Genomic DNA, 16931 nt, shown 5'->3' on the forward strand with positions numbered 1-16931 from the left:
AAATCATCCATTGTGTCTGAGACCGTTGTCCAAATGCTTCTTGAACGCCAGCAGGCTCGGTGCTGTGACCTCTTCCCTGGGGTCCTGTCCCAGTGCCTGACCATCCTCTCAGTCAAGAACCTTTTCCTAACACCCAGCCTGACCCTCCCCTGTGAAAGCGTCCCACCATTCCTTTGGGTCCTATTCTTGGTCACCATAGCAGAGCTCAGCACCTGCCCATCTTCTCCCCCTTATGGGGAAGCTGTAGGCCACCATGAGGCCTCCCCTCAGTCTCCTCTTCTCTGGCTGAACGAACCAAGTGACCTCAGCATCTCCTCATATGTCTTCTCCTCTAGACCCTTCGCCATCTTTGTTGTCCTCCTTTGGCCACTGTCTAACGGACACCCTCTAAAATTTTACGTCATTCTTAACACTGTGGTGCCCAAAGCTGCATGTGGCACGTGAAATGAGGCTGCAGCAGCTCCGAGTAGATTGGGACAATCACTTCCCTTGACCAGCACCTCAGGCCATGGCTGGTCACCAGAGAATGACCTTGAAGGATGGTATCAGGTGCTCCATTGCTACCAGAGAGGAATACATTGTGGAGAGGCAGGCAGAAGATGAATTTTCATACAGTAATGAGAACAGTCTTAGTTTTTGCATAACTTTGTATTAAATCAGGAAGTTCTGCTGGCATGTTGGAGTATTTATATCATATTAAAAACAATGATGGGCTTTACTTTATCTGTACATGAAGAAGTTTGGCAGAACACTTGAGTATCCCAGCTTGTTCTCTGGCAGCTAGCGTGCTGTCATATTTGGACCATGTTATTTAAAGACAAAACTGTAACTAATCTTCAGATCTTGTTTTGATTCTACCTGTAGTTAAAGTGCTATGACTCTGCTGTGGATGCCGAGAGCCCTAGTAAAATCTGTGAAAATTACTGTATGTAAATTTATATTTCAAATGTACATTTTTCTCACTGTTTTAGTTTTTCATGTTTTACAGTGAATTTATGACTTTGCATCTCAAACAAGAGGGGTTTAACAATAGTATAAAAACTTCTATTTTCAAATATGCAGGTGAAAAGAGTCTTGTCAGATACAACACTATGAATTGGTCAGTGTTACGGCTTTTGTTAGATTTACCAACCAATTCCTTTAGTGAAGTGAGTTAATGGCTTGTAGGTAGTTTGTTACTGGGATTTTTCTGTTAACCAGGTAGTAATTTTGTTTCTTCTACTTCTACCATCCCACCCTGCCTTAGTTTCATAAGTAATATCAAAACCTTAATACATGTTTCACGTTGCATAAACAGTGATGGGGAACTCTGCTTAAGAACCATCAGAACAGAGGGTGTTGGTCACCTTGCCCTTGATCTAGACAAGCAAAGCAATCCCAGTTGCACTGAAAATCCTTGCTGTGGTTCAGTGTGCTGACTTCCCAATATGTATTCCCTCCCTGCTTCTAATATATTTTTTGTTTATGTACGCTTTTTTCTGGCATCTGTAACATTCACGTGGCACTTTGAAACCTGAAATTGGCAAGCGTAATATGGGAACAAAATGTTGATAACAGTAACCTAATTTTATCTGCTGTTTTAGGTGGGTCCATATTGTTTGTGCCCTGTATGTTCCAGGAGTGGCATTTGGAGATATTGACAAATTGCGGCCAGTAACGCTTACAGAAATGAATTATTCAAAGTATGGTGCCAAGGTAAGTCTAGAAGAGATGTACTACCTACCAGTAGCTTTATTTTGCTTTTTTACATGGAATAACATATGGCTTCCAAATCTTATTTCTGTTGTTGTTTTTTGTTTTTGTTGTTTTTTTTTTGTTTGTTTTTCCCCAAACAGTGAGGTTTGGGACTGCAAATGTGATGAAATTTGTTGTGTTTGTTATACTTTCACTCCTCCCTCCCTCTTTTTTCTATTTTTCGTTACCGCTATTCTTTGTAGTTTCTGTCACTATTTTTCTGTTTCCTTAATTTTTTTATGCAAGTGCCAGTTACTTTCTTTAAAAGTCAGTTAGTGGCAGATTGCCAGAATGTGGTTGGAAAGAGAAAAGGATTTATGGGATTTGAAATGGAGAAAAGAAAAGGTGGATTAAGACACAGATGTAAATTCAGTTAAGAACTACTTTTGGTTCTTTGTAATCATAAGCTAGAATGCATACAAAAGGATTGCTGCAAAGCAATATTAAAAACCAAAATAGAACATAACAGTATGGGGTCCTAAACTTGAACAGAAAAAGTGGCTCTAACATTAAAACAGTCTTTTACATGTAAATGTTTTCAATCCAGGTCAAAAGTGGTCATGTACAAAACATACAGAAAACCATTGCAAAGGGCAGAGGCCAACACTGATTTGCTAACTATTGCTATAGCTATGGGGACAGTGTGGAGAATCTATATCTATCTGGCTAACGTGAGGAAAGATGGCTGTAGTACTGCTTCTCTAATGCTTAATTTACGCATAGTAAATTTCCTGGGATTTCAGTTTGTCAAATTGAATGCTAAATTAAAATTGGTAATAACTTTGTAAAAATATATTAAAATAAATCAAAACACTTTGGGTGGCCCATGTGCAACTTACCTATATTAGGACCATGTTCAACATAGACCCGCTGGAGTATTTAGCATTGTTTAGAAATGTTTGTATAAAAAAGTATGAGCTGACTACCAAAACCCTGCAGCTTATTGTTGCAATGAATCACGCTTTTTAAATTTTTAGCATGAGTAATGTATAGGAGCAAGGTTTACTGTGAGTAAGATGAGTGAACTGCACATAGGAGGACTCATTACTCTCACAGAGCTTTAAACAATCCCTGTTTGCTGTATTAAGTGTGGAAGTTACAGCTTAGCTAAACACCTCCCTGGAATACCGGTTTCAAATAATAATCTATGATTCGCTTCGTTTCTTGTCTGTTACGTGGTGCGGTGACGCAGTTAAAGGGTGCCCTTTTAGGGTAGAGTATGCAATATTTTGAGATTCTTCTGTCACTGAATTTCATTTGCAAATCCTTTCTATTGTTGTTTAACTTTCTGCATGGAAATAATTTCTGTAGGTGATGCACAGCTTTGCTCCATACTCATCATGTGAGAGATTAAGAAATGCACAACTGTGTAATTCTAGGTCACTTGACACAGTGGATAGCACCACCGCTTTAGCAGCCTGTGTTCCCATTTGCTTGTTCCTGCATTTACCACTCTAGTTTGCTGTAACAGCTGTTCAGTATGAATTTGTGGTGAACCAGACTGAGGAACTGATCCAGCTGAAAAATATGTTTGTATTTTTTCCAGGTTACATTAGTGGATGTCAGTTTGCTGTGTTGCAAACAGCTGTGCTGGGAATGAATGTAGCTGAAGCCTTAACGTAGTGTTTTAAGTGAATCACAAACTTACTTACTGATACTTACATTTCTTGATTATTTTTTCTTCCATTGTCACAAATTAGCTTCTCAATCAGAGCTTATTAAAGGACATCATGTAATTATCTATGGTTTTCAAGTCACCCAGAGGACTGCTCTTTTTTGTGTGTGTGTGTGTGTGCTCTGAATTATTGAACAACTGAACATTTGCTGGGCAGTATTGTGGTTTTATAATATTCCACCTATACAGTTAAGTATGTATGTATTGCTTAGATGCTATTTAGTTGTTGCTCTGAAGGGAAATAGAAGGCATAGAACTTGTTATAGAAGTTCATCCAATATGCTATTTAGGATGTTTAAGCTTTTTTCCATTGCTTGTTGAAAATGAAGTCAACTGGGGGGGGTTGGGAAGTGGTGAAGCTTTAAGTATTGCCAAATGTTATCAGCATACTTGGTTTCTGTACCACACGGGAGTAAACCCAGATGTCTAGTTCTTATATGTAAGATGTAAATTATCAAATATTAGGCAAAATGCACCTGAAATACTCTGCCACTTTCTACCTTTCCTTATAAAGGAGTGCAGTTTTTGTGAAGATCCTCGTTTTGCCAGAACAGGTGTATGCATTAGCTGTGATGCTGGGATGTGCAGAGCTTATTTCCACGTGACCTGTGCTCAGAAGGAAGGCCTTCTCTCAGAAGCAGCAGCAGAAGAGGTAGGTATGATGTAGCTTTGGAAAGGATAGAATAAAAAGGTTGTATCAAAAGTTTGTGGGGAAGACCTGAAATTCTGCCTTTTTTATTCACTATTCCTGAGCCAAGTTTTTGTAAATTACTAGGAAGTCATAGGCCAAATAAAAGGACTGTCCAGGGAGGGCTCTTTGTTGATGAAATAGTCCAACTCTGAACATCTTTTGAAATGGCCTGGAAAAAGGGATAGAGAAGGTTAATACAAAAGTCAACTTAATACACGGTAAATCAATGAGATGAATTCTAAATCTAATTCTTGAACTTCACCTAATTTGACACTTTGCTGTTTATGTACTCTAGTATTCTCTCTGTTTCGTGCAGAGTACGACTGTCTTGAGAAATTAACTACATTTCTAATACCATTTTTTCAAGCATGTCTTCCAATGTTTCCTCCAAACTGTATATGGCTTTCCTTGCATTACTCTTAGGAACTGGAAGGAAAAGTGAATATTTATAACTTACTGATAGCTTTTAATACATGTTCTTACCAGTCTTATTCCTGTAATATGATTAAAGCAATTCAGATTTGAAGTTCTTACTCAGAATTCAGTTTTATAATATAAGTACTTTTAGGTTGCCAAACTTCATTCTGATTTTTATCGTTTAGATTAAGCCTGTTGTGTTCACATTTGCACAATTTAATTTTTTATTGCCTTAGGAAGTATCACAGGTAATGCACAAACAAACACTACTTGCTCTATTGACGCTGAAACTTTTGTTTGTGAAAAAGCAGACCACTAAGTGATCCTTTTTAAAGGGATCACAAATTTGTGTACTTTTGTGAGATTGACAAGTAGGAAAAGTGCAATTGCCTTATGTTGTTTTCCCTACTAAATTGTGTGTAATGTTGAATCTTCAAAAATTGTGTGAATTTCTTCTAGGCGTATGCCTTGTCTTTTCACTTGAAAATTTTCTTACATGTTTTCTGTAACTAAGTAATTTTAATCAAGGCCTCCCTCGTAGAATCTAATTATAGGGAGCTGCTAATTTTTGGCAGTAAGTTGTCACACATTCTGAAAGTCTAAATCAAAATAAAAATAAGGAAAGCCTGTACAGATTTTTATTATTCTGTTTTGTATGTGAGTGAAGGAAAGTTGGATAGGATAATTATTTCATAATATTTTTATTACCTTATGAAGGAAGACTGCTTCAAGATTTTATTAGTCTGTTTATTTATGATGATGTTTCTGCAGTTTTGACAATATACTGGTGATGAAGCATACTTCTCAGACTGAATCTCATCATGGCTCAGATATTTCATAGAATGGTTTGGGTTGGAAGGGACCTTAAATATCACCAAGTTCCAACCCCCTGCCATGGGCAGGGACACCTCCCACTAGATCAGGCTGCTCAAAGCCCCATCCAGCCTGGCCTTGAACACTTCCAGGGATGGGGCAGCTACAACTTCTCTGGGCTGTGCCTCACCACCCTCAGAGTAAAGAATTTCTTTCTTATATCTGATCTAAAGCTGCCCTTTTTAGTTTAAAACTATTACTCCTTGTCCTGTCACTGTACCCCCTGACAAAGAGTCCCTCCCCAGCTTTCCTGTAGGCCACCTTTAGGTGCTGGAAGGTGGCTGTAATGTCTCCCCGGAGCCTTCTCTTCTCCAGGCTGAACAACCCCAACTCCCTCAGCCTGTGTTCATAGGAGAGGTACTCCAGCCCTTTGTATTTTTGTATGTTTGTAAACTGCTTGCAACGTTCGCATGTACTAAAAGTTACTGTAACTTTACAGCATGATAATGTGCTAGTCTGTTGGAAGGAAGAATGAAAAATGGGAAAAAAAATGATCTGAGAGATGATTAATCACACCAAAAACATCTGAAAAATCATTTGAGAAAAACAGATATATTGCCTTACGTATTTTTCAGATTGTTAATTCCTTTTAGCATATTATGCAAAAGAAGACACAGTGAAGCAATAGGAGGTTAACAATACATATTATATGCTAAATGGATTTGCACTTAGGAATTTCTTATGCATTTTTTTCTGGGAATGAGAAAATAGTGCAGAGATCAAACTACTGAGATAACTATTTAAGTTAATGCATTTTAAAACGTTTAAGGTCATAAAATGAAAAAGATGGAAAAACACTTTATAAGATAAATCAATGTGACAAAGTTGATTTAGAAACATATATATTGTTTTTAAAAACATGTCTATTTGAATACAGAAACTGTTGGCACAATGTTTATGCTGTTCAGAGCCTTTTGGCCTTGTATGTCTTAACTTTATTTTTGTTCCTTCTCCTTTGTTTTCTCTAAAACAGGATATAGCTGACCCTTTTTTTGCTTATTGTAAACAGCATGCGGACAGGTTAGACAGAAAATGGAAGCGGAAGAACTACTTGGCATTACAATCTTACTGTAAAATGTCCTTACAGGAAAGAGAAAAACAGCTTTCACCAGAAGCTCAGGTACTATATTCCTGACATAAATGCATCTGCATTAATCATCCATTTTAAACAAGAAAGAAATGAAGAAGATTGGTAATTGTTATATATAGTGAATGAAATCTGAACGTGTGCCATCAATATATTTCATTTCCCATAGCAGTGAGTTTTGCTAAGACAATTCTCAATTCTCTTAAGAGCAATTCTCAACAAACTTACTGTCAAAAAGGAATATCTACCCTTGCCTGAGTTGAAGACCTAGTTTGTTTGCAGAAAGTTGGTAATTAAATTTTCATTGCAATCCACAGATTTTGTTTAACATTTTTTTTCAAGGTTCTTAGCACAAACCACACACAGGTAGACAAGAATAAGGCATTTTTGTACATAGATGTTCAGTGAAAGTCTGCTTTTTTTTCCTGTAGTAATATTTTAGCATTGGCAGAAGAGTTTAGCTTGCCTGAAATGTTTTCTTGCTAGATCACTTCTTCACTTGCTGTAGAGATAAGTAGAATTTTATGTGCATTTTTTTTTACAGTAAAGATTTCCTAGAAGAAAAAAAATTGGCATCAAATACAGATACTGAGTTTGTGCTGCTGAGTAGGAAATGTCTGAAAATGTTAGGCAAAGTCTATATCCCTGTGCAGTGGCTGAACCATGTGAAACTGTTAGTTATTGCATGAGCTCAGCTGATAAGTGTCTTGTTGATATCAAGATTTCAGTCCTTCTGAGGAAATCTATATACTTCAGTATGTTTGAGTGTGTGTACTTAATTTTTTCTGAGTCTTGACAAATTTGTGGCCTACTTTGCTTTCACTGTTGAGGCCACACTGAATTCTGCAGAAAAATCATGCCCATGCAGAAAAGCAGCTTGTTACTTGAAGGAATTCTGCCTAATTTGTAATAGAAATTGGCAGTTGCTTAGTAAATAATGGAAGAGAGAAATTATGGAGAGAAGAAAGAGGAAAAAGTTCTCCCTTTTTCTGAAGTGAGAGCTGTAGTGTAATGATCAGAAAATAAAACTTCATGTGATCAAAATTTTTATTAAATCATACCTTTCTAGATCTTCAAAGATATTTGAATAGGAAAAGAAAACTCTAATTTAAAGTGACCTGTGCATTTGAGAATGAGTATGAGCGAACTCTGTCACTGAAGAATTTTGAATAAAATATTTCTGTGGGGTATTAAGCTTGGCATGGCTTGATTTAAAACAAGTTACATAATTGTGTAATACACTCTACTCTCACTTATGTGAAATACCACTATGTAGTGGAGAAATCACAATGATATGAACACTACCCAACATAACGGTAAGTGTTGGTTGTGCAAAATCCATTTGGGTCTGGCGGGGCTCTTACTAGCTCTGTTTTCAGGCCTTTGGTTAGAGCCCTGTATTTGCTATGATGTGCTGCTAATGCTGGTATGTTCCCAGCATTTCCCTTTCTTCCTTCTCTTTAACCTGAAGCAAGACCCCATGGGTATGTGTTTTATGAAATAATTTTGTCTTTGAGTGGTTTCTGTGCATTTCGAGAAATTCAGAACTGTAATGGGTTCTTAGTACAGGCAGAAATGCCTGACTGGGGAGTTGACACAACGTAGTACATACAAATTCATACTTCAACTTCCTCATGCATATAGTGTGCAATAAGGTGAAGTCCTAGTTTAACAAAGACAGTTGAATTTACTAGAGGATTTTTGTGTGAGAAGTAAGAATTGGTAGTATGTGTGTACATACACATATTACAAAAGCTCGCTTCCACAGGAGTTTTTAAGTTTGACTGACAAATATTGAGCTAATGTAAATAAGTATGCAATTGTACCAATACGTCGTATGGTGTTGTGACTGGATTTTTGAGGCACGCTTTCAAAGGATGAAAAGCTGATATTTGGTGCTTCATAGCCCTGGCAGGAATACTTGAGCTAACAGTCTGGCAAGTCCTGTGGCTCAAAAAAGAAAATCATTCTAAAGAATATAAAATATAAAACTGTCTAGGACTATTATGGATTGTTGGAAAATACTCTATGTTGAAATACTTTCTTTATATCAATAAAGGAAACGTACATTCCTTGAATAAAATATATACTTGAAAATTGCTTAAATCCATGTTGAGAGTTCAGGTTTTCATTTGGACTAGTCAGTCTGATATGTCATCTATTTCTGGAATAAGGCTCTGGGTATAGTTGTATGACATCTTAAATGACCCCTGGAGTTTCCAAACTGAGAATGTAACCAGTAAAGAAGCATCTAGGAAGAGGAAGTTATAAAATATCTTTGTTTGTTCCAGCAGAGAATAAAACAAGGTAGCAACTGCAGGTGGATCTCTCCCTTGCTTCTCTGAGTTCAAGGAAAAAATGCCACATTTTGGTAGCCACAAACCACATTCGTCATGTTTCTTGGTCATTAATGTTCAAGACCTAGTAAGGTTATATGTTAAACTGTGCCTGTAATACTACCTTCAGCAATGCTATTTGTAATCAGAGGTGGTCCTTAAACATGGCGTGTGTATATGCAGACTTTTTTGCTTTTGTCTCAAGAGTATCTCACACCATATGGTAGGGCAGTCAGATTAGTTTAGCTGCTTCTTTATGCAGACAAATAAACAACTTCTAACTGATAGTCAGCTGGAGTTTTGCCTCTGAAGGTTTGTGTGTTGATGTCATTTTCTGCCAGGCTTGCTGCTGCAGAGCTCCCACAAGACAATTTTTTTTTCAACTGTCAGCAACAACTTGATCGGCTGGGGTTGATGTCCCAGATGGTCACAAATATACAGATGTCATCAACAAGACGGATAGTGAGCTTCTCCTGCTGATTTCACTTCTCTTTGGGGTTGTGCTTTTGGCACATTATAATCAACCAGTTTAACATTTATAAAGAGATACGGAATTGAGAAAAGGAGCTCCTACAAAAGCATGTCAAATGTGGAAAAAATACCATTCACCAAATTTTATTGCTCTCATAAATACCAATTTAAAGTATAGCTTGGTGTATTTTTGATAGGTCAGCCAAGGTTTTTCTGAATAGTGAGTTTTCATGGTTCCATCAAATTATTATCAGAAAGGATTGTCTGAAAGCCAGCAATCATTCATGTTAATGAGGTAACCTCATCAAAGAAACTGAATATTTCCAAAACCTAGTGAAAGGGTAATGCATTTCGAAATAAAATCAAATGTCTGTTAATGTCTTTCTTGAGTCAAAATGTTCCAGAGTGAAAACAGTATTTATTAAACTCTGCGGCTTTTAAACTGAAAATAAAATGCAGATGTGTTCCAAAATGTGGAACTCAAAAATGGTTGTGAATTGTTCCCTTATGTTCTTAATTCGTGGAATTCTTTATTGTAGGCTCGAATCAATGCCAGACTACAGCAGTACCGTGCCAAGGCAGAGCTGGCTCGTACCACCAGGCCACAGGCCTGGGTACCCAGGGAGAAGCTGCCACGACCACTTACTAGCAGTGCTTCAGCCATACGCAAGCTTATGCGCAAAGCTGAGTTAATGGGGATAAGCACAGACATTTTTCCAGTGGATACTTCAGATACTAGTTCCAGTGTTGATGGAAGAAGAAAACATAAACAACCAGCTCTCACTGCTGATTTTGTCAATTATTACCTTGGTAAGGATCAAAATTGCATGTTTTTCCCAATGAAAAATAATCATTTTACTGTATTCGTACTGTCCAAGTTCATTGGCTTTTTTCTTGTATTTCTTTTTTACTAGCCAAACACAAATTACGTTTTCATTTTAGGTCAGGAATATTACTGCACAATCTCTATTTATACAGAAAACTAGTGAGTTTTCTTTTTAAAGAAGGTTCAGAAAATAAAAAAAAAATCATTCAAACATACACAGGCAGTATCTTTTCTAAGAAGGGAGTGGAAGCTTAAGGAGCTTTGGTATTTTTTTCCCCTCATATTTTCCTTACTGTGTGGAATGGTGTGTTTTTGACTTTGGGGCTGTCAAGTAGATAGCTGATCAAAGCTCACCATTTAAGTAAGTATACTAGGTTGTCATGTGCAGCAAAAAGTAAATGTTAGGAGTGTTCATTCTGCTGAGGCTGTGTAATAAACCTGTAAGTTACAGTTTTGTGTGCTTTTCTGTTATGGTTTTATGCTTTTCATTGCTTTACTTTTTTTTTAGTGCTTAAAACTTGAAAATATAGCCAAGCCTAGGAAATAATAAGATTTTCTTTTAAATAGAGAGAAATATGCGCATGATTCAAATCCAGGAGAATATGGCTGAGCAGAGGAATATCAAGGATAAATTAGAAAATGAGCAAGAAAAGCTTCATGTGGAGTATAATAAGGTGAAGAAAAAAGGATAATAAACCATTGTACTGTTTTAATATTGCTGCTGTTAACTTTGATAGCATTCCACTTTCCAAACAAAATGACTTACAAAGATACATAACTTTCTATTTTTAAAGAAAATAATAGTTAAAAATTTATTTCTTCTTAAAATGTGGCTATCTGTCCCCTTCCCCACTGTACAAGCAGAGTCAACTTCTAAAAAGTCCTACATTGGCTGGGCACTGGTTCTTTGACTGACCCCACAGAGAGCTCGAGTGACAAATTGCAGACAGAGCCCTCTCATGACTGAACTGAGCCTTAAGGCCCTTCATGTGTTCATTTTTCATGTGCATTTCATTTGAAACATTGAGAAAGCAGTGTGATACCCACACCCCCCACCTCTGTACCCCACCCCAAAAATCCAAATTAATGGTTGTGCATAAAAAAGCATTTAATGTCTTAATTTCATTTTAATTAAATATTTTTTAACCTTTAAATACTTTAAAGGGAACATAGAAATACTTTATCTTTTGTGACAGGTGACATGTTGTAATTCTTGCTGAATTCAGTAACCTATCCGATGTAGGTGATTAGTGATAACAAATAATAGTATTGCTATTCACTCTTAAACTGTCAGGTATGTGCATTAAATGAGAACATACATAAATGACATAGCAGGTCCTTGTGCCCAAAGAGATTAAAGGCAAAGGAGACTGGGGAGTGGCAGTTTGTAACCAGATCAATAGGTTGTATGTGCTGTGCAGTAAGTAACAATTGCTTCCAGAAGAAAAAAAAAAAAACAACAACAACAAAAAAAAACTTTGTTTCTGCTTGCATCCTTTACTAAGTTATATCTCTGTTATAATGGGTGAAAGTTTTTTGATATGGCAATATAGATCTTTAATTCATTTATATGTTACTTGCTACAGTCTTGCTGCCTGAGTGGCATGGACAACACACATGAGACATTGCTGTATTTTAGTTTTGCTTTCTAATTGTCTTTATGGAACTGTATTTTTAATGCTGAAATGCTTCAGATCATTTTACAAAGTCAGTAGCTGCCCAGGATTTCATCTTAAACTGCTGAATGATTGATTGCACTGATCTCAGCTATATTGACATGAGTTCCATTGTTTTTCAATCCCACAATAAAGTAATGCACCCTTGATAGGTAAGAAGTTGAATAAATTTTATTAAATAAACCTTAATGGATTTTCTTTTCTGTTGATTTTTTTCTTTAACTGCTTAGCTTTGTGAGTCCTTGGAAGAGCTACAAAATATGAATGGAAAACTGCGAAATGAAGGGCAAGGCATTTGGGCTCTGCTGGGTAGAATCATTGGACAGGTTGGTTTTATTTTATTTTTATAGTTATAGGTGGACCTTTTTTTTCCAAGAATGGGTCTCTTTGTTTCTGTCACTTTTGTGGCCAAATAAATTGATGTGATCAGACTCAGGCTTCACTCTGGGGATAATGTTTCCTGATTGAAATATATAGACTTCTGCAAAACACCTACTGGAAATCTGTAGTTTAATTTTGTTGTAATAGCGATCTTGTTTGCAAAATTCGTTCATTTGCTATAATTGATTGTCCTGTCATTTGTAATGAAGCCGAATGTGAAGCACAAGTTAATCCTACCATTTTTTGTCTCCATGTTGTCTTCAGTTACTGCAGGCTTCAAATTGTATGGTAACTTGGTGGTTTATATAAGAGGTACTATGTGTATGATATTTTTTTGTAACTGAATAGGGCGGAGTATTTTGGTCAAATGAATCTAAGTATCTTGGAGAATAGAAGATTTGGATTACCTCCTGTTGCCAGCGGTTATCTCTTTGTTCCCATTGATACACATGGAGAAAAGAGAGAAATGAGGATTCTTGCAGTGTTCATATGTTTTATATCAAAGGTATTAAATGGCAATGGACATTTTAGCTCTCGAGAGAGCTTGAAATGATTTCCTCTTAGAATTTTAAAGAAGATGGAAGAAACTGTTCATCGTGAAAATGCAGTCATACAATTGGGTCATAATTTAGTGATGCCTTTTGGTACTGCTGAGTTTGTACTGCTGTTCAGGAAATGAAGCTTACCTTTCTATGCAATAACAGTTCTTCTATGCTATGTTAGTTTTTCTGGTTGTGCTGGTTAGATTTTTGTCAACCTATCTTTTCTACTTGTGAAGGAAGAATTATTCACATAGTACATCACATCTCCTAGATCAAGATTTTTTTTCTCCTTTTTAACATGGCTTTGAAAAAAGTATTCACAAATATATTTCCTGGTACAAATATTACCAAAAAAAAAAAAAAAAGAGTAGAATTCATTTGCACAGCTTGCATGGCTTTTTTTTCCAGTTGGTTGAACAGATGCAGGCCCACGGGGCTGCCGAGAAATGACTTTGATAGATGGTAGCTGTCTGGGAAGCTAGCATACTGCAGATTAGTAGAAATCCAAAGAGAATCTCGTCTGCTTTGTGGAAGGCTTGGTCCAATAAGATAATTTTTCTAATTAACCTATCGAGCACCAATGTAGTAGGAATGTTGGGGGAAAAACAAACTGCCTCAGCATTCTTCTGTCAGTTTTGTGAATTCTGCTTTTCTTATTTCCACTTTCTAGACAAATGTAAATTTGTACATCCCTTTATTTTAAAGCTTGAAAATGATTTGTAAATGCTAGTATTTCAACGTGTTATTTATTTAACTGAGAAATGATTATATTACCCTAATTTGATCTTGTAATATAAGTATCTGTAGTTGCTTTTGTCTGTAAAATAGCTGGCTAAGCCATTTCCCACTCAATTTGAGTCCTGTCCTCCATACACTGAGATTGGAATGCTATTCTCTAAAAGTCCCAAGACTCATGTGTACTGCATTTGTTCAAATCCAATAGAAATTGAACATACCTGCAATTTTACGTGCTCCTAAGGAAAGAAAACCAAGTAAAAAGGAAGGAGGAACACAAAAGACATCTACGCTCCCAGCTGTACTTTATAGGCAAGTAATGAAGTCTTGACAAAATAGATAAAATATTTATTAAGTTGCAATTTCAAAAAAGTATTGAGAAAATTGTTTGTTTCAATTTTGATTAACAAAATGCTTCAGAGTTGTCTTATGTTTTACTTCTAAAGGCTAATTTAAGAAATAGTCAATTATTCACCTTAGTACGCATCAGTGAGGTGTTTTTTTTTTTTGCTAACTTGATAGCAGTGCTTTATAAGAACAAAGGTACCTCTTTACAGCTGAAATAGAAGTCTTTTGTCACTGTGATATGAAAAATTTTAACTGGTCGCCTTTTGTTTTTGGACGTAATCATCTGTGTTGATTTTGCAAACAGTGCTGCTGCTGTTTAGTCACAGTGGCTGAGTGCATAAAGCACCTGTCAGATAAGAATATTTACTTTTTGTTCACTGGTTGTCAAATGCTTTGGGAAATCTTGTGTTTTAAGTTTCCCTACTTCCATTTTTTTTTCCCCAAGAAAATAAAATGTATTCACTTACTCTGTTATTGCTTCTCCCTTCTGTATGTTATGAAGCTATTGACTGAATTTTAACTAAGCATAACAGTGGACCCTATACCAGGGTCCCAGAGCACGACTGTGCTCTTGAATCTATTTCTCTTGCCGCCAGCTGAGAAGTGGCAGTCTTTGGCTTATCGATAGGGTAGTAGCCAGGCCTCTAGCCACAGCAAATGGGCAGTATCTTGCCCAGCTAGCAGGACAAAAAAAAAAAGGAGGTGGCTGACATAAACAAAACTTGACTCTAGTGCTCTGAGTGGTGGAGACTGAAAATATGAGAGTGAGCTGAGGATTTGGCAATTTATACATATAGACAAATAACAGGAGTCATACTTTACTAGCTCTGTTGCATTCAAATCCAGTCATTTAGCTCCTCCCATTTTATAATGGGATCAATGAACATCTGATCTTTTTGAAATAACTAAACTGTTAATTCCGGTAAAATAATAATTAAAAAAAAATTCTTATGAGTTGATATATTGCCCAGTGTAGTAACAGTGCAGACCTGTTTCAGGGGCATTTGCTTTATTGAAATAAGTATGATTGCTAAGGCTGATAGTAGCAATATCATTTTTCTATTGAAGTGTTTGAATGGTAAAGGTAATTTTTTTTCCATTTGTTGCTGGTATGTTTTGTCAAAGTATCAAGTAATTATTGGTCAGAAGTTCTCAAAAATTAGTTTGAAGGTGTCTTTAACTATATTAAGTGTCTTTTATGTTCTAATGTGTATACATACAAACTCCTTAAAAAGTAATTATGCACTTATGCTAAATTAGTTGCTACGTATTTATATCGAGGCTGGGGCATGTGCTGGGATGTATTGTTTATTTTTTGTAACTTCAAATGTAATTATAATGCTTTTCCACTGCCTACATTAAAAGTTGTGGAATTTGCAAGAAGAACCATGACCAACATCTACTGTTACTGTGTGATACTTGCAAACTACATTATCATCTTGGTTGTCTGGATCCACCTCTTACAAGGATGCCAAGGAAGACTAAGAACAGTTACTGGTAAGAATGCAATTGATGTTTTATCTTGCGCTATCTCTGTACTTAAAGTAGGAAATAAGCATGAACAGATGTGCAAATTCTAAGTGTTTTAGACATTGCTGATACTGAAGCGATACTCACTCTGAAGTGAGTTATTTTATTTTCAGTACTGATGTTTGAAGGTGAAAAGTTGTGTAGTAAAGATTTCTCATTAGCCACTTTATACAAATAGATTATAGCTTTAATTCACTTAGCTTTTAAGTTTATCTGCAATTATTAACAAGGCTGTGTAGTAATGGCAGGAAACCATAGGTTTAATTGTACTTCTGGAACTGAAAGGTATGGTCTTCTGTTTATCTTAGGGCCCAGATATACAACTCTTCTGTCCAGGTCTTTAAGAAAATACTTGTACGTAATTAAAAACACACTTGTTAGTTACTAGATCATTGTATTGCAATACAGGAAATCACTCTGGTTTACTTCTGTCTTCTGCAATGGCAAAAGCGTATGTGTAATTGTACTTAATACAGTTACATTTCCATGAATTAAAATTCTTTTTCTGGCAGTGGAATGTAAAAAGCTAAGTGATACAATGGAGAACTGGTGATGTGTAGAGGTGCTGATTTCTAAACTGTCATAAAATTAGTGTGCTGCTGTGTTCTGCAGGTTTCTAAACTGCTCTGAAATGTGCTAGAATTAGTTCCTTAGAAGCAGTTTTTATCTGGCAAGAAGTTAGTATACAGCATCTCCAGGAATTGTCACCACCTTGTCTGAACATTAAGAAACCAATTCAGAATATTATAAGAATTCCTTCTAAAAATACAGTAAAAGTGTTTTAATCAAGAAAACTGTACTTCTGTTTTTCTCCATATATCACTTAATTTTTTCCATAAAACATTTACTTAAGTAGTCTTTTTGGATAAATGTGATGATTGATTTTTTTTAATTGTAAATTGAGAAAACCTGAATTTATCCCAGTAAATTTAGTAAATTGAGATTTCCTTTAAAAATTGAAAAGATTTTCACCATCGCTAATATACTTTTGAATGTAATTTTCCTTAGATTATTTAATGTAGTCTGTGATTCTGGACTTCTGATTATTTCAAGGACATTCTTATCCCTTTGATCAAATTTACCAAGCAGGTTTGTTACGTGGAAGGTTTTTTTTTTTTTATGTAACCTCTTCATTTGCACAGGCTGTTCTTGATTTTTTTCTGCTTTTTAACCAAGTTGAAAAGGCTCACTAAAAGCCATCAGTCCAAAAGATGTAAAACTACAATTCTCAATAGGTGTTAAAGGCAGAATAGGACAGGTGGTAAATGCTTTTATTTCAAAGTTCTGACATATCTTTGTTGTGAATTTTATGCTTCAGTTATATCTTAGATCACAAACTTAGCTTTTACATCTAATTAGCTAAGACATATTCTGGAGTCTGAGATTATAGCAGTCAAATTGATCTGTATTGATTGCATTCTTTTCATCATTTACATGCCTTTATGCGTTCTTTTTCAGGATCAGTAGAGGGCATATCGAATGGACCCTTAAATTAAGTTTGAGTTCAGCAGGTTTTTCCGTCCTGCTGTTGTGAATGTATTTCTGATCTTTTGATTAAGCCATGAAGAAAAGTGATTTTTTTTATTTTTTTTTTTTATACAGGGGGCAT

General features: G+C 36.0%; 1 protein-coding gene across 1 annotated transcript in view; it reads left to right on the forward strand.

Moving 5' to 3' along the window:
• Positions 1-16931, forward strand: part of PHF14 (PHD finger protein 14) — a 163155-nt gene that overhangs the window by 27403 nt on the left and 118821 nt on the right. The window contains 8 exon segments of the mRNA XM_040547426.1: positions 1584-1695; positions 3924-4061; positions 6364-6510; positions 9824-10094; positions 10678-10784; positions 12017-12112; positions 13653-13756; positions 15158-15289. Of these exon segments, the coding sequence (XP_040403360.1) occupies positions 1584-1695; positions 3924-4061; positions 6364-6510; positions 9824-10094; positions 10678-10784; positions 12017-12112; positions 13653-13756; positions 15158-15289 (1107 nt within the window).

The sequence above is a fragment of the Cygnus olor genome, chromosome 2, assembly GCF_009769625.2.
Source record: "Cygnus olor isolate bCygOlo1 chromosome 2, bCygOlo1.pri.v2, whole genome shotgun sequence".
Taxonomy (NCBI): Eukaryota; Metazoa; Chordata; class Aves; order Anseriformes; family Anatidae; genus Cygnus; species Cygnus olor.